At 40.6% G+C, this 24,681-nt stretch overlaps 1 protein-coding gene across 1 annotated transcript in view; it reads right to left on the bottom strand.

Moving 5' to 3' along the window:
* The window catches only part of itga11a (integrin, alpha 11a), a 53,649-nt gene extending 29,237 nt beyond the window's left edge, over positions 1–24,412 (bottom strand). The window contains exons 1-9 of the mRNA XM_085405875.1: positions 24,286–24,412; positions 17,726–17,840; positions 3,023–3,135; positions 2,464–2,555; positions 2,099–2,213; positions 1,452–1,579; positions 1,110–1,258; positions 877–1,021; positions 237–402 (exon numbers count right to left, since the gene is read on the bottom strand). Coding sequence (XP_085262001.1) covers positions 237–402; positions 877–1,021; positions 1,110–1,258; positions 1,452–1,579; positions 2,099–2,213; positions 2,464–2,555; positions 3,023–3,135; positions 17,726–17,840; positions 24,286–24,334 — 1,072 coding nt within the window. The 5' untranslated portion in view covers positions 24,335–24,412. The remainder of the gene's footprint in view (positions 1–236; positions 403–876; positions 1,022–1,109; positions 1,259–1,451; positions 1,580–2,098; positions 2,214–2,463; positions 2,556–3,022; positions 3,136–17,725; positions 17,841–24,285) is intronic.
* Positions 24,413–24,681: the final 269 nt, after the last annotated feature.

Below are 24,681 nucleotides of genomic sequence, written 5' to 3'. Positions count from 1 at the left end.
ACAAAAGGACATTTCTGCCCAGAGACCAATACATTTATTAAACTCTGCTATAGACAAGATTATTGTTTGTTATTTATTAGTTTATATTAATCATTTATTGTTTATTATTATTGTTCTTTCATTATTATTTCTGAATTTTGCCACGTAAACTTAATCGTACCCACAGTGTTGTGAGTGCATCCCTAAAAGCCTCACTTTAACCATGAAATTTTGGTAAAGTAAAAGTCTTGTAAAACCTTCCAAACTGAAGATTCGCTCTCCGAGTGCGTCCACAATATCCTTCAGCGCTGACTCGTCTGTCACATTAAAGAAGTGTTTGTCATCTGGATCGCTGGCAATGTACTTGATTTCATTGAGGAAGGCCTCAGGGTTGATTCCTCTGCGGTTGTAGTAGCCAAGAACCTAAAAGGATCAGATTAAACAGTCTGTCACTAAATGCATGAAGCCAGGACCAGCATAACAAATCTCCCATCCTTTAATTGCCCTGAACCGAGCTGATATTCGCACTCATTGAGCAGGTTTCTGATAACCAACTCCAGTTGACTTTCAGCCAAATGACTCAAAGGGTTTAGACACTGAATGGAAATATGTGTGCCCTATCTCCACAGGAGTAATGGCAAAAACTAAAAACCACTGCGGCTTTGAAGAGATCATTCACGCCTTCGTGTGTGTTTGGAGCTCTTGGAGGACTCTGAGTGTTTTGGCTCCATTTGTAACTTTTGAGAGAGCTGCTATAATTGAACCCCATGAAGTCACCTCATTAATGTTTATGGTGTTTCATTGCTCCACAGGGAATTTACTGCCCTTCAGAAAACCAAGTTCAACCTCAACTGTAAGCCATGTAATCCAGTTCAATAACTGATCTAGCAGACTCACAGCGATGGCATAACGGGTGATCCCGTCCTTCTCACTGTCCTCAATGGCTTGCTGGAGATCAGCACTGTCATGTGACTCTCCGTCAGTTATCACAATCATCACCTTCTTGGCTCCACGTCGTCCTCCGTGTTTGAAAGCTTGGGAGCTGTAAACATGTTTACTATGTTTAGTAAAATGCAGTACAGAACGGAGGATTACTGAAGTGTTCGTTTGGACTAACGGAGTTACTGTACCGTGCTGTGTTGATGCCAAGAGCTGTGTTGGTCTCCTCACCACCCCGCTGGTCGATACTGCGTGCCCTTTTCACTACTTCCTCTACTGATTTGTAGTCACTGAGTTTGAATTCATGGACAACCTTCTCACCATACTGCACAACTCCAACCTACACAAAGAAATGCAATGACAGTGATCTATAGCAACAAAAACATCGTCTTCATATTAATGAAACATAATTCTGAGGACACAAAAACACGGAACAACATAAAATACATTAAAGACTATGAACGAAGAGCAAAATGTAGATCTGTTTAACATACGTTCTCTTAGTATTTTTTTTGGTTTGTTTTTGTACAAACCTGTATTTGACCGGGCCCAATGTAGAACTTCTGAAGAATGTTGATGAGAAAAGCCTGCACTTCATACCAGGGATAGATGGAGTTTGAGCCATCGAGAACAATCACTATGTCCATGTAGGTTTCGCACCCTGGAAGGATAAGGTACAAGCTCCCAGATAAGGATCTAATCCTTTGCAGAGACTTAAAACCATCAACAACAACAACAACAACAATCTTTATTTATAGAGCACATTTAAAAGCTTTGGGCATACCAAAGTGCTTTACATAAAACAATAAAAGGTTCAAACATTGATAACGGATAAATAAAAATAAGGAGTTATGTTCATAGATAAAAGCTACCAATAAGAATGACTACAGCACATGGGTAATAGCAAGATAAAAGCTGTACCACCATAATAAAAAACACCAATAGAAAGATAGGAGGGAATTAATACAAGAGGTCAATAGGTCACAGCAACCAACCAAACAAACAAACAAACCAGCAATTAAAAGGTGGAGAAGGCAAGTTTAAAAAGATATGTTTTAAGCTGTGATTTAAAAGAATGAATAGAATCAGATGCCCGGATGCCAATCGGGAGATTGTTCCAAAGCACAGGAGCAACAAGAGCAAACGATCGATCAATGAATCTCATCATTTAAAAACGTACTCTGAAAGGCAGGGGCGATTGTTCTGGAGAACTTGAAGCTTGCATTGACTCTGGAGCATATGCCAGTGCTGTAGTACGAGCTTCCACACTCATACGACCATAATGGTCCACAGGCCTGAAAGAAAGCATTGATACAAGCACGATTATTGACCTCAGCATAATACAAAAAGCAAGGTTCATGCCAAGAACAGCAGCATTAAAACCATGTAATCAAAAGACAATCTTGTGGGAAGTTTTTCTTTTCCCCCTTATTTGGACAACTGCAATCTTATGTGTTCTTACACGCTCAAAAAGTTCTGCAGCAGCAGGCCATTACTGTTTGTTATATTTCATAAAACATAACTAATTTTTAAAGGGGCTCTCACCACAAAGCTGTTGTCTTTAGGGTTAGATGTAAGCGTCATTCCCAGTCTCATCTTGTCCTTTCGCTCTGATACGTTTGTCAGAGATATCCTTCCTTGAGGGAAAATAAATTTCACTGAGATCTATGATGGACTGTTTCAAACACACATAAAGAAATACGCTATCCACAATCTGGAACTTTGGTTTGTGTCAGCAACATCTACATCCTCAGATCTAAATGTTTACTTCATGAAACTTCTTGTGAGTACCTAACAAGCACAACATGTGCAACCCGTATGAAGAGGCATGTGGTAACATTTGCGGCAAATCACACAAGTGGAAATGCACATAAACTGTTTAAAAAAATAATAAAATGTGGAATGCATGGTATGGTACCCACATTTCTGTCTGACACATGTCATCATGATGTTTACTGACACATGAGGTGAAAAGCAAGCAGGAACCGCGGTAAACAGCTTTACAAAGCATGCATTCATTTTGCATTTATGATGGTCCCTGTCAATGTTTGGACTCTTTTCGTGATGCTCTTGTAAAAATGAAGAGGTGTTTTTAATACTGCACCTAAATTGAGCTTGGCGCAACCGTTGCCGTTGGTTCGTTTGCTCAGTGAGCATTTATAAACATCCCCCGTCTGGTAAGCACCGTTCATTTCATACGGGGCACCCACTAATAACCTGAAAAACAAAAAACAGAATCCAAAAGTTAGTCACTTAAATGTTTAACAGCAACAACATCAAACTTTCTTATTTTTGCCCAGTAAGCAACTTTCTGAGGGAATATGATGGTGACTGTTAACATCAAAGAGGAACAAAAAAAACACATGGGCTGACCTAAAATGCTTAATCATTCTTTTTTCCATGGAAGTCACTACGTGTAATCTAATCCAGCACTGCCCCGTCTCATAATCATTAACAGTTCCACGCAGTCACACCTAGAAGCTGGCCAGTACAACCAGTCACTGCTTATAAGCAATATCTTTACAACAGAGACATCAGAGGTGCAGGTTCAGTAACGATAGGAGGAAATGATCTTATTTGCATTTAAGAATCTGATCAAAACACTCAAGTTGCTGCAGGACATAGCATCAAATTCAACAGCAAGGCTAGAAGCCATTCATATTCAGACGTTATCGTAGTTTTTAGCATCGCTTTTTCTACGTGCTGCAACGGCTCACTGTGTGACAATCAAAACTACCGACGCAACAGCAAAGGAAACAAAACCCTTGCTTATGCTTTATAACATGTAAGACAACTTTTGAAGAGTGGAGACGTGAACATTATTCTTATTGCAGGAAAAGACCATGGTGGTAAAGTGCAAACTGCAGCCAGGGCAGAAACAACTGCATTACACTCAGTGACGTTAATTTAGTTTGTTGGGGCACTAGGGGACCCCTCCAATTCATCACCACTACAGTATGATATAAACAACTGACAAAAATTTAAAAAAAAAAGTGCACTTTACTTAAAAGTTAGATTATTCAAGACTCTCTCTCACATAGTGAAGGCTAGAGTAGCAGCAACTGGAGAGAGTGGACTAAGGTTAGACCCTTGGGTGGGCTAGTTTCTCTTATTGTGACTGAAAGCTGCTGGAGTCTAGAGTTTGTCACTTTTCGGGGAAACCTTGCTGAGCAAATGCTCCAAAGAGTAAGCTGCCTTGCAAGCTATGCCTCTGATTATGCAGCTAGCACAATATCAGCTACTTGGGCGGTCGTGGCTCAAAGAGTTGGCAGTTCACTTGTAACCAGAAGGTTGCCGGTTCGAGCCCCGGCTCGGACAGTCTCGGTCGTTGTGTCCTTGGGCAAGACACTTCACCTATCGCCTACTGGTGAAGGCCAGAGGGGCCGATGGCGCGATATGGCAGCCTCGCTTCTGTCAGTCTGCCCCAGGGCAGCTGTGGCTACAACTGTAGTTTGCCTCCACCAGTGTGTGAATGTGAGAGTGAATGAATAGAGAAACTTAAATAATGTTTTCCAAGAAGGAAGCCAGAAAAGGCTGTATCCACAGAGCTGAATACATTTTTTTAAAGTAAACCTCAGGCTGAACTAACAGGGCTACTTGTTTCTCCTGAGAAACTCATGACAGCTTGGGTAATACAAAAAAGACAGAAGTTTGGACAATAAAGGTGACCGCGCAAATATTTAATACTCCTGCTAAGTGTCTTTGGATTTGGAGACTTGCTGAAGTCTGAACGTCTTAATGTTAATGTGTTAACGCTAAGGTCTAATCACTGCTACAGTAATGGTTTCACTGGGACGTCCGAGAGGAATAACTGACTTATTTGAGAGCTGTCACATTACTAAACAGAATTTAGATGTCCTCAAAGAACAGTGCTGAGTGCCAAAGATTCTTTTCACATGACGAATGTTTGTGAGGAGTCACTCCTGTACTTGACTTCACAGTAGGTTTCCTGTGTGGGGTCAGTGAGGTCTAATAAAAGTCACTAAAAAGTTTTAGACGACTTCATTTGATGGAGAATATAAGTTATCTGGTGATTTTTCTTCAGGGCTGATGGAGGGCGTAAAGATCTCAAGGAGGACTATAAATCAAAGGAGTTTCCAACAAGTCCTCCAAGGTAAACAACAATATCAGTTTCTTGTTCCTACCTTTATATGTGACCCATTTGCTGAAGCCCCCCCCCCCCCCCCCCTCATATAGCAGAGCTATAAGAAAGAGCAAAACAATCCACAAACGGAGGGTGGAGGTGTCGTGGAGGCATATTCCCGCTGATTTCCAGCCAGGAAACTGGCACGAGATTTCCATTTTGGACCATTTCTTTTTCATTGTTAGTTTTTACATTATTTCTGAACCAAAGTTTGTTTGACTGGCTTTGTTTTCAATTTAACTTAACATTTGGTAAGTTTTATCCATCAAGGCTTGCTGTTTATAGCTACGATAATATATATACTACTGTGCAAAAGTTTTGAGCCACATCTCATTTCCCACACACTGCACACCATGTCTTTTAGCTAATAGTTCACCTTTCTGGTATCTTTGGCATTTTTTGTATCTTTAATAAAATGGCAAGAGAAGATGTGCTTTTGCAATAGTCTGCTAGCAACAAAATGGGTTTATCTGCTAAGTTGTCTGTTATGTGTAGATGCAACACTGGCTCATCCCTTGAGTTAGGTGCCTTTTTTAGGTTCGAATGATTCATAGGGCAGTGTGAAGTGGTCTAACAAACAAAACACAAGAAATTGTCAGATACAAGACTGAAATGCAAGAGACAACTAAAGAAATATTCCTGAAGAAAAAGAAAAATACAAGAAGGCCTTGGTCATTGCGAGTGAAAAAGATTAAAAAAGGAATGACAAGGATGCTTTCTGTGTACCTGTTACAATATTAACTAAGATAAGATAAGATAAGATAAGATAACCTTTATTAGTCCCACACGTGGGAAATTTGTTTTGTCACAGCAGGAAGTGGACAGTGCAAAAGTTATGACGCAAAAATTAGAATACAATAAGAATAAATACAGTACACAGCTGTACAGAATAGAATAAAATAATATACTATATACAGTAGAATAAAATAGAATAAAAATATACAATAAGATAAAAATAGAATACGAATGCTATATACAACTGAGTAAAAATACAACGATGCCAGAAAAGATTATTGCACTTAGTGTTATTGCACATGTGTGGATGTGTGTGTTTGTTCAGTTAAAGTCTTTGTTGTGGAGTCTGACAGCAGTGGGGAGGAAAGACCTGCGAAATCTCTCCGTCCCACACCGTGGGTGCCGCAGTCTCCCACTGAAGGAGCTGCTCAGTGCTGTCACAGTCTGCTGCATGGGGTGGGAGACGTTGTCCAACAGGGATGACAGCTTAGCCGCCATTCTCCTGTCACTCACCACCTCCACTGGGTCCAGAGGGCATCCTAGAACAGAGCTGGCCCTTCGGATCACCCTGTTCAGTCTCTTCCTGTCCCCAGCAGAGATGCTGCCGCCCCAGCAGACCACACCATAAAAGATAGCAGAAGCCACCACAGAGTCATAGAAGGTCTTCAGGAGTGGGCCCTCCACCCCAAACGACCTGAGTCTCCGCAGCAGGTACAGCCTGCTCTGCCCTTTCCTGTAGAGGGCGTCTGAGTTATGAGTCCAGTCCAGTCTGTTGTTCAGATGAACACCAAGGTACCTGTAGCTGTCCACAGCCTCAATGTCCATACCCTGGATGTTCAGTGGTTGCAGTGGAGAATGCTTGTGCCTGCGGAAGTCTACCACCAGCTCCTTGGTTTTACTGGCGTTGATCTGGAGGTAGTTCAGCTGGCACCAGTCCACAAAGTCTTGAGTCAGTCCTCTGTACTCCTTGTCGTCCCCATCAGTGATGAGGCCGACTATTGCAGAGTCATCAGAGAACTTCTGCAGGAAGCACTGGGTGGAATTGTGGGAGAAGTCTGCAGTGTAGATGGTGAAGAGGAACGGAGCCAGAACCGTTCCCTGTGGGGCCCCCGTACTGCAGACGACCCTGTCCGACACACAGCCCTGAGTCCTCACATACTGTGGTCGGTCGGTGAGGTAGTCCAAAATCCAGGTAGTGAGGTGATGGTCCACTCCAGAGTTCTCCAGCTTGTCCTTCAGAACCAAGGGAAGAATAGTGTTGAAGGCACTGGAGAAATCAAAGAACATGATTCTCACAGTGCTTCCAGCGGTCTCCAGGTGAGCGAGGGAACGATGTAGGAGGTGAATGACGGCATCATCCGCGCCAATGCCAGGCTGGTAGGCAAACTGAAGTGGGTCCAGTGATGAGCTTGTTAGGCGCCGAAGCTGAGCCAGGACCAACCGCTCCAGGGTCTTCATCAGGTGGGATGTCAGAGCCACCGGCCTGTAGCTGTTGAGGTCCTTGGGGCGTGAAGTCTTTGGCACTGGTACAACACAGGAGGTTTTCCAGAGCTGTGGGACTCTTCCCAACCTCAGGCTCAGGTTGAAGAGGTGCTCCATCACCCCACACAGTTGGTCCGCGCAGGACCTGACGACCCTCGAGCTGATGCCATCTGGGCCCGCTGCCTTCTTGCCATTAATCCTCCTCAGTTCCCTCCTAACCTGGGTGGTTGAGAGAGACAGGCTGGAGCCTTGTGTTGAGTGTGTATTGGATGCTGTTGTTGGGGGTGGGGAGGAGTGAGCAGGGTGAATAGAGGAGGTGTGAAGTGTCTGAGGTGTCAGAGGTGGAACAGCAGCAGTGGGGGTGGGTGAGTCTGCAGCCGATGTTGTAGACTGTCTCATGGTTGAATCAAATCTGTTGAAGAAATGATTCAGTTCATTTGCCCACCTCACATCCCTCCCAGGCAGAGAGTTCTGCTGTTTGTGGCCTGAGATGGTTCTGAGGCCTCTCCAGACTTCACCAACGTTGTTTTGCTGAAGCTGGTTCTCCATCTTCTGCCTGTAGCTGTCCTTCCCATTCCTTATCAGTCCCCTCAACTCTCTCTGCACCCTTTTCAACTCCTCTTTGTCTTTGGATTTGAAGGCCCTCCACTGTGACATAAATACAGTGGTCCCTCGCTTTAACGCGGTTCACCTTTCGCGGCCTCGCTGTTTTGAGGATTTTTTTTGGGTGCAATTTTGCATCCTTTTTTTTGTACAGCGCATTGTGTTCTGCGTCCTGATTGATTGACAATGGTCTACAGCCAATCTCGTGTCTCCTGTACAGTACAGAATGCGTTCAGCTTGTCAAATTTACATAAATCTTTGATCGCTAGCAGTGTGACTGTGACGTGCTGTACTGTATTTTTGTAAGTTTTCTCCCCAACAAACAACAATGTCAACAAAACGTTTTGCACCATCAAAGGCAACCGCGGGTGTCTTTGGTTTCATTCTATATTTCTGGACTTATTTTTCTACGAAGGTTTGAACTTTGAGAGTCGGTCTGAGCAAAGTGTATAAAGTGTGTAGTGAGGGGTTTTACAGCCTGAAAACATCTATAATAAGTTAACTACTTCACGGATTTCACCTGTCGATAAATGAGGGACCACTGTATTCAATCCTCTGTTATTATAAAACACCCTCTGCCGAATGTAAAATATCTGGTATCTGAGATAATGATGTAAAAGAAAATCACCCCCCTCCCTTGTTTTGAGGAGGGGGGTGATTCAAATGAAAACAAACAACAAAAAAACGTGTCAGCTCGACAACATTTTTTATTAATGATCTCTTAGAGTCAAGCATTGGGGTGTTTTAGGTTTTCAGTATCTCTAACTGTCATGATTGTGTTAGATTTAATGGCACATCATTTCTACATAATTTAACCTCAGACTGCCATTAGCTCAATCTTTAATTTTCACATGCAGAGCAGAGTCACTATGTACAGCATTAAACCTGCAAAAAACCTGAACAGCACCAGTCAGAAGCAAAATTTCACAATACATACACTGCCATGATAACACTGGAGTTTACACGAGACAGTTTTATTTAAACTCCACAAATAAATCAAACCTAAAGTACTGAATTAAAAAAACCCTCAGCATTAGTGGCAAATACCTACAGTTTTACTGTTACTCAGATTTCCTGAGCTCAACTAATTCGGGCATTAAAAGGCAGGTTGTATCCTAAAATACTCACATTCCTGGAAAGGCTTCGGAAAATTCTCTAAGTCTGCGACAAAATTAAACAACATTTCAGTCCAAGTGAAAATAACAGGCAAAGCAGCTGGCAAAAAACAGCTTTGGTGCCCCAAAGGAAAGATACCGTACACCACTTTATAGCAAAAACAGAGCAGGATCAACCTCCTGCATGGACCTTTAGGCCAAAATCTCACAATTAAACGAGGACGGATCTTTAGCTTAAGTACTTTGAGGTTAGGCTCATGATTGTCAGACTTTCTACCTTGTTCCAGTACTTGACATTACATGATGTCCATGATTTCAGTGGGAATCAAAGGCTTGCACTACTAGGCACTTCATTAATAACAACATTGTAACACTTTGACTGCACATTTACCATCTCAATCAGCAATCACAGCAAGAAGGTCCTGGGTTCGAATCTACTGCCTGGCTCGTCTCTGTGGAGTTTGTTTTATACTTCCTGTGTCTGCGAGGTTTCTCTCCAGCTTCCCCCCACAGTCCATAGAAATGCATGGGTTATATTAATAGGTGATTTTAAAATAGCCATAGCCTTTTATCCCATAGCAGCTAGGTTAGGCTCCAGCAACACCTGCCATCCTGAACTGGATAAAAGGAAGGAAATGGATGGATGGGTGGCATGTGTCTGATATCCCCATGTTGGTGTTGTTCCTACATCATCATAATAAAGTTGATCTAAGATCAACATTGCAACTGAACAATCACATTGTCATGATGTTATAGCTTTGCAATGTGGAGGAAAAAGAAAAAAAAGTGAAATCCTGCAAGTATTCCTACATAATCTGTTATAAAATATATAAAAAGTACCCAATGTTTGTCCTTTGGAGAAATGAAAAGTAATGGTTACATTTTTTGTGTTTTTCCTTTTTATTCGTATTTGTTCACCTGGGAAGCTAGCTCCCAATTAACACAATTCTTCTGTATTAACTTAATTGACTGTATTGACAACAAAGTTCCCAAGCTGAACCGGACTTTGTGGTGGGAATGTTTGATTGTGAGCTTTAGTTGGGAAAGTTCTTCTTGGGCAGCTGTAGATTCACTGTAGCCACATTGTACAATCAGGGCACAATCACTAAAAACTTTAGCACCAGCTGTGATTTGACATTTTACAGCAGCAACTGCAGACAAGAGGAAATGTTGTTGTAACAGTCCATCACTGCACATCAAAGAGGACATCATATGGGATCAAGCTTCAGTGTTATTGCCCCTGAAGCCAACTTTAAAAGTCTCACAGACTCTGGAAGTCATTTTACCACAGGGGCTCCAGCAGTGCTCATATTTTCATAGCTATTAATATCACGATTATTACTTCGGATATTGCTATCCCTTGGCCAGTGGAGACACAGCAGCTTAAGTTCAGGTCAGGATACATCTACCTTGATGAAAAGGGACCATTGTTGCCTTTGACTTGGATGCCTGCCTTAGGACCTCCTGAATTTCACCAGAAGCTGTTCAAATAATCATGTTCAGGAGCTCATTATGGTCAAACGCTAGCTTTGGTTCATCATCACAGCAAGAATGCTAATGACGATGAAAGAAAGTATTTGACCCAAAATGAACACATGGAGCTTTTCTACCATGGTTACCAATGAATACAGGATTTGGGGGTTTGAGGAAGTGCCATCCCCAAGCCCAGCCTGTCATTAATGTGGTCATTTTTTTCATATTTGGAAGGCGGAGATGTATTTGCTGTGAAACCACATCCATGCCCCAAACATGAGTGTGCTACTCCAGTGTCACGCTTGCTCATCACATTCTGTCCATTGGTATTAACAGGATATGTTTCCTTTTGTTAGTGCTGCCTCATTAATTGAGGGGATTGTTATGGTCACATAATTATTTTTCCAAGACATTTATTTCCCATATCTGCTCTGCCTGGGAGCATTGAGTTGACGGTAGCAGTAATCAGAGGATTATGAGACATTAACAAGCTCTTAATAGTTTTTTTTTTTACTTACTGTCCTCAAGTACGGAGAGGGAGTGAACATCCACATCCACCTTTTTCCACCAGAATGGATTATCTCAACAGTTACTGAATGGATTAGACTGGATGACATTTGGCTCAGATATTTATGGACTCCACCAAACTTTGCTGACTTTTGTGAGGACTTGTCTTAGCATAACCAGCAGGTCCAAATTTTCAGTTGTTCAATAAGCTATTGTTATATTTACTTGGCACTATTGTGGTTTGGGGATTCAGATGATCAAATGGTGACCACAGTTATACATGTTTGTTTTACAGGCATTTATCATTCCCTGACAATGTAAAGGCAAAAAAACTCAAAACATATAACTGAATCTAAATATCTGAAAACTACAAATTTGTCTGCAGACACTATGGTTCCCAGATGATGAATCGTAATGGATTTGGTGGTAACTTTTCCTCTGGAAACATGTGGTTGACATTTGTGAAAACTGAACATTTAAATTTTGCCCTCACGATCAAATGCAATTTTTTTTTCTGAGCCTTTCACTCTGTAACGCCATGATAAAAATATCCAACTTCTCCAATAGCTTAATTTTCAACTAAACACCTTGGTGTTAATGGACTATAAATAGGGAGCAATATGCTATTTCTGTTCTTTATTTTGGGTGTTTTTGTTCCTAGTCACATAACAGATACATTCTGCAATACTATATACAGAAATTAAGTTTGATAACACATATATAACAACTATAGACAGTAAAAAATATCTGTGTTTCTTCTGGTTCAGAAAAATTAAGCTAATGTGGAAGTGCCTTAAACTGGATTCTATCTGAAGGCCACCAGATTGCAAAAGTTGTGACTTCAAAAAGACTTCCAGTCCTACAGATGTCTACAGGAAAACAGCTTTAGGACTCGACCTTTTATAAACACTTTCCTGCTGAGTCTATAGGCTCAGTCACTCATTCTGGGTCATGTTGAAGTTTAATTCTACTTAAACTATAAGAAACCGATCAACTAAATTTGGCACATAGCTTCATCTTCATCTTCACCCTGAAGGTCTTTATCTATCACATATCATGACATCATCATGCAGCCTAGCAACAAAATATCATGTTAAAATGACCTCTTATTAACATTTTTGAATCTACAACACCTTAAGAAAGCATCACAACAACAACATCTAATTGATTTTTGAATTATCATATATATATATAATTATTATTGCTGCATTATGCGTTGCATATTATGACGCAATAAGATTGCCTGGCGACTACGTACCAATTGGCTTAAATCACCTGTTTTTAACCTTTATGCACCTGAAATATTTTTTTGACTTCATGACAATACCATCTCGTTTAGGATTACATGCCTAGCAATCACCTAGCAACAGCTAAAATGACCCATCTACTGCCACTATTTTTATTTTCTTTATTTGTACTTTTCATGTGGCTAAATCCATCAGTTGCCAACAGGTAAAAAGCCAAAGAATATCATAGCATGGACCTTTAACAGTTGTAATAACATAGTGTTCTTTTAGTGCCTGAATCAAAAGTAGGTACACTGAATTCTCTTTTATAACCTTTTTTTTGGTGCAGTTCTGCACAACAAGTGAAATAAAAGAAGCACTACTTAAAGCAGAGGTGAAAGCCCTCACAGACACTCTGTAGTTATGTTTCTAACTGAGCTGAGGAGTAGATGTCAGGTCTCAAAAGAGCAGACCTGATATAACTACAGTAAAATAAACAGCAGAACAGACAGTGGGGGGCCTCTGCAGTGTATGGCACAAGTATGCAGGTTAGTGCATCCCATCAGATTCAAAGACTTAAGCTCTTTGCCAACTGGAGGTAATGTGGCCTCATTTCAGTAACCCAATGAGTGCCTGCTGTGGCAGGGTGTTTAAATCACCCCGTTGAGCAGACATGTGGAGAAATGGTGCATGCCCTTTCCTCCGTAGCTCCATCAGCAGTAATGCACAGACCTCAATAAATGTTGTTGGGCAAAATAATGTCCTTTACAGTAAACACTTGGCAAATAAAACAACCTTAAAACTCAAGAGGACTTTTCGCAACTTTTGCACATTTTAATAACTCCAATGGTTAAAGCCTCTTAAATACTGGAGATTATTTTTGAAACCAGCCTTCATTTTGATCTTGACTATAGACGACACGTTTCGTGGCTTTATTTTCTATGGTTATGACAAAATCTGTTGGCAAAATCTGTCTACAGACAGACAGAGAGGCCTGCCAAAGTTCTTAAAAGTGCCTTTGTAACAGTTCCCAACTAGCTGTCATTCCAACTGCAGTTTTGCCAAAGCCATTTGGGAACAAGGTAATATTAGTGGACACTAAGGGCAAACACTCATGTCTGAAAGAATAACACATAGGATGTGGTTAAAGCGACATAATTCACAAGACTGTTGACCAGGAGAGTGCTGTTTGAATCCTGTGTCACTTTTGAACTTCTTTTCATTGCTTTGTTGTTGTTTGCTGTTTCACTTCTTTATCCTTTTCAATTTTCTTTGGTTTTCCTTTTTACTCACTGCTTAGTTGAGTCATTGGATCCAAAGGATTTAGAAAAGACAGTACAAATTTACCCTTTCACAACATTAAATGACACTGAATGGTAGCTACCAAATTAAGATTTTGCTAACAAAGCCTTGACCAAAGTAATGTAAGTAATGCATGTCTTTTGGCCTGTCTCCCTCAGCCCTAATCAGTCACACCAGATGGCCGCCCAGCTGTGAGCCTGGTTCTGCTGGAGGTTTGTTCCTGTTAAACGGGAGTTTTTCATTCCCACTGTCACCAGCTGCCTGCCTGTTTACAGTGATTTGTGATTGTTGAGCCTTTCTCTGTATTATTGTTGGGTCATTACCTTACAATATAAAGCACCCTGAGATGAGGGTTGTTGTGATTTTGCACAAACAGAAGGGAACTGAATGACATGCACACAAAGACTCACAAGCTGAAGAAAATACCAGCTTTGCTATCAGCTGTGATAATAACCTACCTAAATGCAAAGAACCAGCAGATATCTTTGTCTACTATTCTATTTTGGTTCTCAAGTACAGCCTTTTAAATACAGCTGCATTCTTGCCTAACTTCAGGTTTTGGTCATAAGAGGCTTTTTTTCCCCACAGAGTCACTTTCCAGCTGTGATCCTGTTCCTATCCAAACATTCACAGCTGAGGGAATGAGAATTCAGTCAAGTCTGGAAAAGTTAACTGTGCTATAGATTGGCGCACAAGCTCACGGGCCCTGTCAGTAAGTGTAAAAAGTCTAGTTCTCCTGGAAGCCTAGTTGACATGAAATCAGTTGAAGGGAAACTGGAAGCCTAAAAAGCATAAATGATCTGGAACAATCCATTGCAATTTACAGAATGTGTGTAGTTTATTTAATTGACTTATTTAAATGTTAAATGTTAAACCACATGTGTAAATATACTAAATAAAAGCAGTTTCACATGATTTCAGGTCCATGCAATCAGCAGTTCATTCTGAACATTATACATACATGGAACCCAGAGATAAGGAAAACGGCATCAGTGACAATATACTGTAGTAGATATGACAAGGATTTAGTCAAATTTATTCAGTGGAGGTAAACTCCAGAAATCACCCTACAGATGTGCAGCAACTGCATAGAGGAACTAGGAACTCATGTATGCAAGTCAGTGTGGATAAAATGATAACGTAATCTAAACTTGTTTTAATGATCTGTAGCTCTCATTAAAGTGGTATTTTTACATTGGCCACAGCTCATGCGACATTCCTGCATCCAGCTGAGAGCTGTCAGACTATGTACTGTGCACACACTCCCACATGCACATACAAATATACACAGACAGTCTTGCATAAGTGCACAGCTGTTTGATCACACACCAACTCTTGCTGCTCTGACTAAACAGTCTTTTAAAACCGAAATTCAACAGGATGCGTAAGATGTCTGGTGAACAGACAGACGAGTCATAACTGAGTAAAACACTGGAACACTTACTGCTGCAGGCCACAGCATTTTCAGCCAGACAGTAGACTGAGTAGCCAATACACAGAAACAGTATTGTTACAGTAACCAAATCACTGAAAAGACATCTACCGAAACCTGCACACTTTTCACCAATTTCTATTCATCATATGTGTTATATTAGATGCACAAACACCTAACAGTGACAAAATACCAATCCCCTCAACTCTATTTTGCTGTATGTGGTTTACACACTGTTTGCACCTTGTTCTCAGACATTTACAGACAGGTCTGTTGACCTTTATTCCACATGTGTCAATCTCATCAGATCTTTTCATTTCTGGTAGACGTGATCGACTGGCATGGTTGCTAAACAAGTTGGCTTTTCACCGTAATATCTTTAGTAAGTTGCAGGTCACAGCGTTTTTTAGACAGACAGTAGCCAATACACAGACACAGTATTGTTACAGTAACTTCACTAAATCCCTGAGAAGGCATCTATAGAAATCTGCACACTTCACCAAATTAGGAGTGGTATTTAGTGTCTACTACTACTACTGCGACTACTGCTAATAATAATAATAATGATGAGCAGATCCATTGATTGGACACATACAGTCCAAAGCTCTCTGTTAGCTTCTAGCTTTGCTGAGTTGCTGAGTCGTGATTTTATCAAGAAGCAGAAGATGGTAGTTTTGTTTCCACCTGGAATATTGTAAAACAGCTTTATATGAACCATGCATGCACAAGACTAAAGGCTTCACATGCCGGACTGCCATAGAAGACGTGCAGTAGAGGATGAAAAAAGTACAAAAAAAAAAGTACACCATTGTATCACCATTAAGTAAAAACACAGGTATTTAAATTCAGTTCTGCTCTTTGATTGAGCTAACTGGAAACAATTTCCTAATGCGTTGTACTGCAACAGTAGTGAGATTAGGTTTTGATTAACCCAGTAACTTACTGGTGCCCACACTTTGGAAGAGCAGGACATGACCTACTAGTCTGCTGTTTTGCCATTTAAGCCTTGTGGCCGACTGCTGTACTACAACAAGGCAAAATGAATGAATGACTGAACGAGTAGGTGAATGCTGAGCATCCCACACACACACACACAGAAAAAAGGAAAAACAGCGTCAAGATCGCAAAGCAGTCATTTTATGTGTGTGATGCTGCTCCAATGTAAAGTATATGTGGGGCAAAGATTTTTTGACTAGACAGAACCAGAAGGAGGGAAAAAAGACCATGACACTATAAATAATCATCTTTCAAATAAATAACAGGATTTGAAAGTCTAAACACGAACCTCAAAACCTGAAAATGAACTAAATGTCTGCACTTAGAATGGGTTTATATGCTTTAATAATTGGGGTATATTCAATAATGGGGTATATTTAGAGAGCACATTTTCAGAAACACTTTAGAGAAAGGCTGCAGTGAAGATACGTCATGTAAGAAAAGCATGAACTCCAAAACATCAGTGTATTCTGTGGGAGAGAATACGTCCATTTGGTGTGGTCACAAAAGCATAATAAGGGAATTAATTATAAGAATTATAACGTATAATGTTAAACATGTAAAGCTCTATAGGTCAACATAAAAAATGCGGTCTCACTATTACAATGTTGCAGTTTCTGCTGTCATCATTTAAACAACTGCAGGAGGTTACTGTCAGAAAACTGAAAGGGAGGTCATGGAAAGCCCATCCATCCATCCATCCATTCGCTTCCGCTTATCCTTTTCAGGGTCGCGGGGGGCGCTGGAGCCTATCCCAGCTGTCATAGGGCGAAAGGCGGGGTACACCCTGGACAGGTCGCCAGTCTGTCGCAGGGCTAACACATAGGGACAGACAACCATTCACACTCACATTCACTCGCACATTCACACCTAGTGGCAATTAGGATTATCCAATTAACCTATCCCCACAAGGTCATGGAAAGCATTTCATAAAATTCGTCACACTCGTTATTTTCTGGTGAAGGACTCTGGAAGCAACTGAAGTCAAGTTTTCTTTTTAAAAAGGACATATAATTATATATCTACATAAACAGAACTAATGGTTGTTGCACACACACATACACAGAAGCAAAACCTGAACATGGCACGGTGCCAGCACAGTGCTGGCTAAAAGATATTTTGGAAATGCCAGAAACAAATTCTGGCCACCACGTGGTGCCAGTTGGCCTAGTGCGCATCAGGAGTTTGTGCTATGAGGTAATATGATGAATGTGAGGTATTCGGTTCAGAGCTACAGCTTGATTTGCAAGCACAAATTACTGGGAGGAAACCACCACAAGAGAGGTGCAGTAGATCACTAGCTTACACAGGGAAAAAATAGAGACATCCCAACATCTTTGCCAAGTCAGCTGTCTCTCAGCTCCACATCTTGTCAGCAAGTATTTTACAGTCATTATTTCCTTGAACTCTTAATCTTAGCAACTGATCACTAAGGTGAAGTTTGACAGTTTTATACCAGGCTAAAAATATGCATTACAGTAGGAGATACTGATATTTTAAATAAAATAAAGGCAGTAAAAATTCTGCAATGCAATAAAAGTAGCCATTGCACCAGCAGAAACCATCATAATGTCAATATATGAGATTTCCACTTGATGAAGATGTATATCACACACAAATAAAGCCAGGCCTCCTGTCACATGGACTAAACTTGACTCGCTATCACTCACCAACAGCTTGATTTGAAAGATATAATATTTGCCAAGCTACAAAACATCAGTAAAGAGAATTTAACATGAAAAAGCTGTAATATTTTGCAAAGACGCCGTGCGTAAATAACATGAGTCCTTACCATTTTTCTCCTCCAGCAGCCACATGTTGCTGAACAGTGTATCCAAACTGTGCTTGTTTAGGGCCTTTAATGATCCTGTATTTCTTTGTGTCGATGTTAAAGCAGTCGTGGAACCCTTTGGAAAAGAAAATACAAGTCTTGTCAGCAGCGATATAAGCAGGACTTTAAATACCATCTCCAATGGAATTAGTTGAATCCAAATAGAACATCTAGATTGTATGGTAAATGTTTGTGCTGAACCTCAGCATCTGGCCTGAATACAACAAAGTGCGGCAAAGTCCTCCTTACTCATCCTCAAAATAATCCCAAGTCTCCTGCTCCAGCCTAAACACAGACTTCCCTCCTAACGAAACAAATATTATTCAGATAAACTGAGCTGTCTCTCATGTTTGACTGACACTTTTCCATTAGACATCTGCAGACCCGGAGGAGTTTTGGTTAAACGTGTGTCAACATGGCCACCAACATAGCACATTTTTTTACTTCCATGGGGCATACTTGACAGACATTGTTTACTTAATACCAGTATGTCAGTCTAAGGTGAAGTAGAAGAAGACAAAATGAAGAGAAGCAATTGAAATTGATATTATAATTAATAGCCGGTGAAATATACTTGGATGCAATCTGAGGGCAGGAAGAATACATGTGCACTCGAGTTTTTCTCACATTTTAGGCATCTTATAAAAACGTCTTCTGCAAAAGCAGATTTTGCATGTCACTAACTTAACCCATTGTATTTTATTAATGCTGACAGTAAGATTTGGCCTTCAAATTTCCATGAAAGAGGAGGATCTTTGTGGAGGTGACGAAACGTTACTTTTGGCAACAAAGAAGGGAAAAAACGTAACTGTAATGCAGCTCTGCTTTCCTCTCAATTCATCTCCCTCGCTTCATCCGTCTTCTGCATAATTTGCTGCCGAGCTCTTTTCCACTAACTGCTATACTTTATACTGAAGAGACCCTGCTCAGTTTTTTTCGCTCGATTAATATTTCAGCTACTGTAAGTTCAGGACTCACATTTACCTTTGCACTACATGTTACTGATATCCTCAATCCAAAACTACACCGAGTCACGTTTTAGGGAAAAACCATCGCCTAAAGAGAAGGACATAGGAGGGAAATTGAATCACGCTTGGGGCTTAATGAGACACAGAGGTTTCCTTAAAATTAAAGTGTTTTCTCACAGCTGGAGCTGCAACACTGAGCTGAGAGCTCAGAAGTCTCATCTTTTAACCACCGCAGACCTCTGTACTTCTTACTTTGTGGCTCTTGTCCTCACACTGTAGGGTTTATTAAGTCTCTCACACTCAAGCAAAAAACCACCACTCACAGTTCATTCCCCATGAATGAGACTCTGGGGTCACATTGAGTCAAGTGAGACGTTTTTTTCTTTGTCTGGGAAATCTTTGATAAATTCAAGTGAAGGAATGTGCAACAAAGCTGGACACATGTTCAATTAAAGTTACTCAATAAGAAACTACAGTTCAAAATTCAAGACAGCTGACTCACAGAGAAAGAGAGGGAGAGAAAACTTGCTGCTGCTGTAACTTAACACTATTTTTAATCTGATGTTGCCATAATGAAAACCTTTCAACATTTGACTGTCAAATGTTTGCACTCTAATTACATTAACTGGTGATTCTAAATTGCCCAAAGGTGTAAATGTGAGCTTGAATGGTTGCCTGCCTTGTTTGTGTTAGCCCTGTAGTGATCTGGTGACCTGTCCTGGGTGTACTTTCACCCTGTGCCAGCTGGGATAGGCTCCAGCACCCCAGCCAATCCTGAAGTGGATAAATGGTTGAGAAAATAGGTCCATGGAATCTTTTCTCTTTACTTGCATCAATGTATCTGTTTATGTGGATGTCCAGCAGCTGATCACATGGTCTAACATCGTGTACATTTCTTTGATACACCTCTCAACAAGTGTTCACTGTTCATCACTTTCAAAAAGTAAACTCTGAGATCTTCTTGGGATGTTAGATGGACCTGTTGGGTATTCACGTGTTCAAATTCTTTTTTTTCTTTTTTTTTAAAGTATCAAGGTGTTGGTTTGGAAGCAAAATACAAAATTTTGTGGTCACCCAGAGCCTCAGCGCAGCTGTGGCAAGCGTGGCAGGAGTCTGTTTGCTGATTCATAAAGCTGTTTTATTGGCTTACGGACCATTTTAATGAGTGAACTCTTTTATTAAAGCAAATTAGGGAAAACTTTACGTTAGAAACCACTTTGAAGACATCAATTTAAGTGGTCAATATTCTGCCACTGCTCCAAATTTAAAAAGGATAAAGAATAGCATCACAAGTATTGTCAGAATAACAACTGAATTGCTTGTAATTTATAAAGATGTTCTATATTATAAAAATATTGCATTTTTCTTAAATCATAAATACTGCAGAATTACCACTTTAACATTGCTTAACACAGCAGAACAGATTTTAGTTCTGCTGGTGCTTTGACATGTAGAGGAGAGGCTGGATGTTGAGTCCGAAGACAAATGGCCCCTCTACAGAAATGTGAATTTGTCTGCATTTCTTAGATAGTGAATATTTGGACATGTTAATAGGTTGTCTAAACACACATGAAACTAAATATTTGCTTTCCCGGTTCCCTATCAAGCATCTGTAAACTGTGGCCAAAACTGACAGTTTGGGGACTGCAGGCAGTTTAAAAAAAATAAACATAAAAAAATAAATAAACTGAGACCACACTTCTACCACAGCTACGCTTGGATTCCCAGCTACACAATGAATAAGTCATTCATATATTTTTTTCAGTCAAGTGACCTCAAGTATCTCATAATGTGATTGGCATCACCGTAGACTGTTTGTTCTGCTTCATGAAAAGTTCTCTTAAAGTGAAAGGCCGTCTCTGCCACGCAAACTCTTCAAGTAAATATTGACACATGTGCCACATTGCTCATTTCCTGTGGCATGAATGGTGCACACGACCAGCTCTTCTTTCACCCTATCCCATAACGTCCCCTTAAAGTTTCTATATAGCTACAAACATATTCAGCAAACAAGGTTGAAAATAACTCACTGGGATGGAGCCGTGTGGAAATAAATCAGAAGGTGCTGCATCATTTTATAGTTATTTCTGCTTTTTGTTTGGGGGGGGGGGGGGGGGGGGGGGGGGGGGGCTAATTATAAAATAGAACAGAATATTTTCTGTTCTGATATCTGATATCTGGTGAATAAGCAATGCAAGCAATTATTCTCCTTATCTCGGCTGAAGATGAAGCAAGGAATATTACAGCTAATAATCTCACAGTCCTTGTAATAATAATAATAATAATAATAATAAACTTTATTTATAAAGCACACTTAAAAACCAAGGGTATGCCAAGGTGCTTAACAAGTAAAATAGAGTATAGGAGGAGGATAATAGGAATAGGACCAAAGCAAGTACTAAATATGCAAGCAGATAACTGTCACTAATACATAGGAAAGCAACAGGTACAGAGCAAACAAGAATTTAAATGAGCATAAAAGTGCGTGATATAAAATCATAAAAGAAATATTAACTAGAGGGAAAGGCAAGATTGAATAAGTGGGTTTTTAATCGTGATTTGAACAGTGCAATGGAATCAGATGCGCGGAGGTCGAGAGGAAGGGTGTTCCACAGTACCGGGGCAGCCAGAGCAAACGCACGGTCACCCCGAGACTTCAGTCGAGATCTGGGTTGGGTCAGAAGTAGTTGAGTGGCAGATCTGAGTGTTCTAGCAGGAGTATGTGGTTTGAGAAGTTCACTAAGATAACTTGGCGCTAATTTATTAATAGTTTTGAAAGTAAGGAGTAATATTTTAAATTGAATACGGTACTTTATGGGCAGCCAATGCAGGCTAGCTACGACAGGGGTAATATGGCAAAATTTCCTGGTACCAGTTAAAAGGCGGGCTGCTGCATTTTGGACTGTTTGCAGTCTAAGAAGAAGAGAAGAGGGAAGACCATAGTACAAGGAGTTACAATAATCCAACCTGGAGGTCACAAAAGCGTGAATAAGCTTCTCCAGGTCCTCATGCGGAATATAATGCCTAGCCTTAGAGATAAGGCGCAGTTGGTGGAAGCTAGATCTCACTACAGCAGACACTTGCTTATCGAGTTTGAGCGAGCTATCCAGCAGTACACCCAAGTTACTGACATAGTCACAAGAAAAACTAGCAAAGGAACCCAGGGCAGCACAGAACAGAGAGAGAAGTGTCAGGGTAAAAAGCATGAGAACTGAGATCATCCAGTTTCCATTTAAAGACACTAAAGTAGCAAAGCAATTTAATATTCTCAGTAATATTAGCAGCTTTTAACGTAAGGTCAGAGTCTTCCTGGGTTTCCTGTGTACCGGTTTCTTTGCCCAGATAAATAAACCTCAGGCCGGTGGCTGCCGGTGTGACTCACATTAGTCTGCTGCTGCTTTTGGCCCAACACCAAGCCGCTGGAGCTCCACCGCAGACCCGCTGATATAGAGCAGCAGTTTGGATGAATTGTGCAAACTGCTGGCTTGGACACATCCTCATATCACACACACACACACGCATGATACAGCACTGTGACGTCTCCTCTTCTTCGCTGATTTTTAAAAAAATCTATCCTGACAATCAATTCTGATGTGTGTGTGTGTGTGTGTGTATGTGGAAACAGCATCCGACTGGTGTTACATGACCAGGAGCGATATCTTTGGCATGGGTCTTTGTATAAAAGTAAATATCAGAAGAAACAGGATGCAATGACTTTCCATTGATCCATTCTGGATTTCCAGTGATCCAATGGTTTCTCTGGAAAGATACACTTCATGGTACTTCACAGTTGACAATGTACTTTCAAAGATTTTGGCGCCTTATTTCACTGTTATCTATGCCAAAGCAAATACTGTGGGAGGCATGGGGTGTGTAAAACCAGATGCTCCAAGCACACAGGAGCCAACTGGGCACTGCTAGGCTGTTAACCTTCTGAGTTGGTAAAAGGCTCAACAGGGATTCAGACTAAATCTCTGTAGCTGAAGGTGGAGCATAAATTGCTATCGGTCAGTATAGCATTAACTAACTGTAACTAAAACATGAGCAGCTTTTAAATACAGATATAATGGATTGAAATGGCTTTTCATTGATAAGTAGGTATCAGCCTGCAGGAATTATAGGTCTTGTCCACTGATAACAAAGGAGGAACTTAAGTAAAATGAAAATCTGTGGAGGGCAATTGAAACAAATTATTTAGCCATTAATTATAGGCAAGATGTGTCTTCAAACCATTAAACCCTGTTACAGTTTCTTGGATGTGGACACACTGAAATGAGGTCATTTTTTCACACAAATACACAGAAAGAAAAATAAACAGTTCATACTGTATATTCTGCTGGCAGAGTGAATCTAAGGGACATGTTTACACCCTTTATACATATATAGAAGTTTCATATTCATCAAATCCAAACCAAATAGACGTATTTAAAGTTATCTTCTTTCAAAAGTCATGTCAGGCCACACACAGTAATCCACAGCCTCTTGCTTGCTTTCCAAAACATCTCCCGCTACATCACATCTTCTGCCGCAGACTCGAGCTACAAGGTCAGTGTCTCTATTACTGTGGCATCAATCCAGAGGTTTGCTCCAGTGAATTCCAAAACTGATACAAATATTTACAATAGACATTTCCTTTTCTCCAATCTTCAGTTTCACATTATTTACCAAACTTGTAAATTAAAGACCAGTTTGTTTCCTCTTCCAAATAGTTTGAAAAGAAGTGAATAATGCCTTTCTGTTGAGGAAAAAACAGGCAAAACATAATGTACAGCCACAGTGACAAGTTGCCCAGAATTTTATGGAAATGTGGCTGCATTGTGACTATACTGAGCTCAAAACGTAACCATACAGAAATCTCCAGCCCTGCATCGGTTACTGAAGCTTCTCCAGGCCATTTAAAGGATGCGGTTGATTTAATTAGCTTTACTAAACATTGGGACTGTATATTACTTTAGACGATAATCATAATAAAGGTCTGGCTTTGAAAAGTACATGCATTTGATGCATGTCATCCTGTTTCTTTCACCCTGTCTGGATGTGGTGCTGCTAAAGTGATTACACTGGTAATTGACCACATTTCTGGCTGAGCACCACTAGTTCTCCAGTCTCTGTAAAGTTGACACTGAAAAGATGGCACGAGTTTTAAGAACATGCCTGCTTCCAGTGTGACACAGAGCTTCTTTGTGGACCTTTAAGAGACAGCGTATCTTTCAGTAAAGCAAATGACCTTTGCCTTGCAGTTTCTTGATACTCATGTGCACAAATAGCCTTTCATCCACTGAAGATACTCAAATCTCGCTGCTTTAGTACAAAGCACACAGATTTGCAAATACAATATCATAATACTAACAAAATAAGTCATCTAATGTAGTAAAAAGAGAAAACCTCTTTATTTTAGAAATGTTTCCTGCTGCTCAATTGAGACACAGTACGATTAAATAAGCATCGTATTTCTATTATTTTAAAGCTACATGAGGAAAAGCGGTTAGATCCACACATTAGTCTGATAGAAGCACACATATATAGTTACAACAATAAACTACTTTCACTCACCCAGCTGCTGGCTGTAGATCCAAAGCAGGAGAAAGCTGTAGTACTCCATATGGTCTGCGGTGCAAGCGTGCCTCAATGTGATGGTGTACGAGTGATGACTGCTGTGAGGGTGTAAGTGGTGGGCTGAGGCACGCACGGTTAAAGATCCCACTCTGATTGACTCGGAGTTAAAGTGCTGCCTATATCTCGGGGAAGTAGGAGGGGACTGTCGAAGAAGAAGGAGGTACACAAACAGCAGGGCAGGGATTCTCCGTCTCTCACAAACTCATTCAGCTCTGTTTGGCCTGACAAACGCTTTTGAAATGATTTAACTTGAGTTTTCAGTAGAGGACTTTTGAATGTGGGTTTTTATCATAGCATACATTTGGAGATTTGAGGTGTTAAGGTGAAAAGGAG

The sequence above is a fragment of the Rhamphochromis longiceps genome, linkage group LG1, assembly GCF_057381845.1.
Source record: "Rhamphochromis longiceps isolate RC_006_pf linkage group LG1, R_longiceps_female_GT1.1, whole genome shotgun sequence".
NCBI classification, from domain to species: Eukaryota; Metazoa; Chordata; class Actinopteri; order Cichliformes; family Cichlidae; genus Rhamphochromis; species Rhamphochromis longiceps.
Note: the sequence above shows the minus strand (reverse complement) of the source record. Positions and strands in the feature narration are given on the sequence as shown.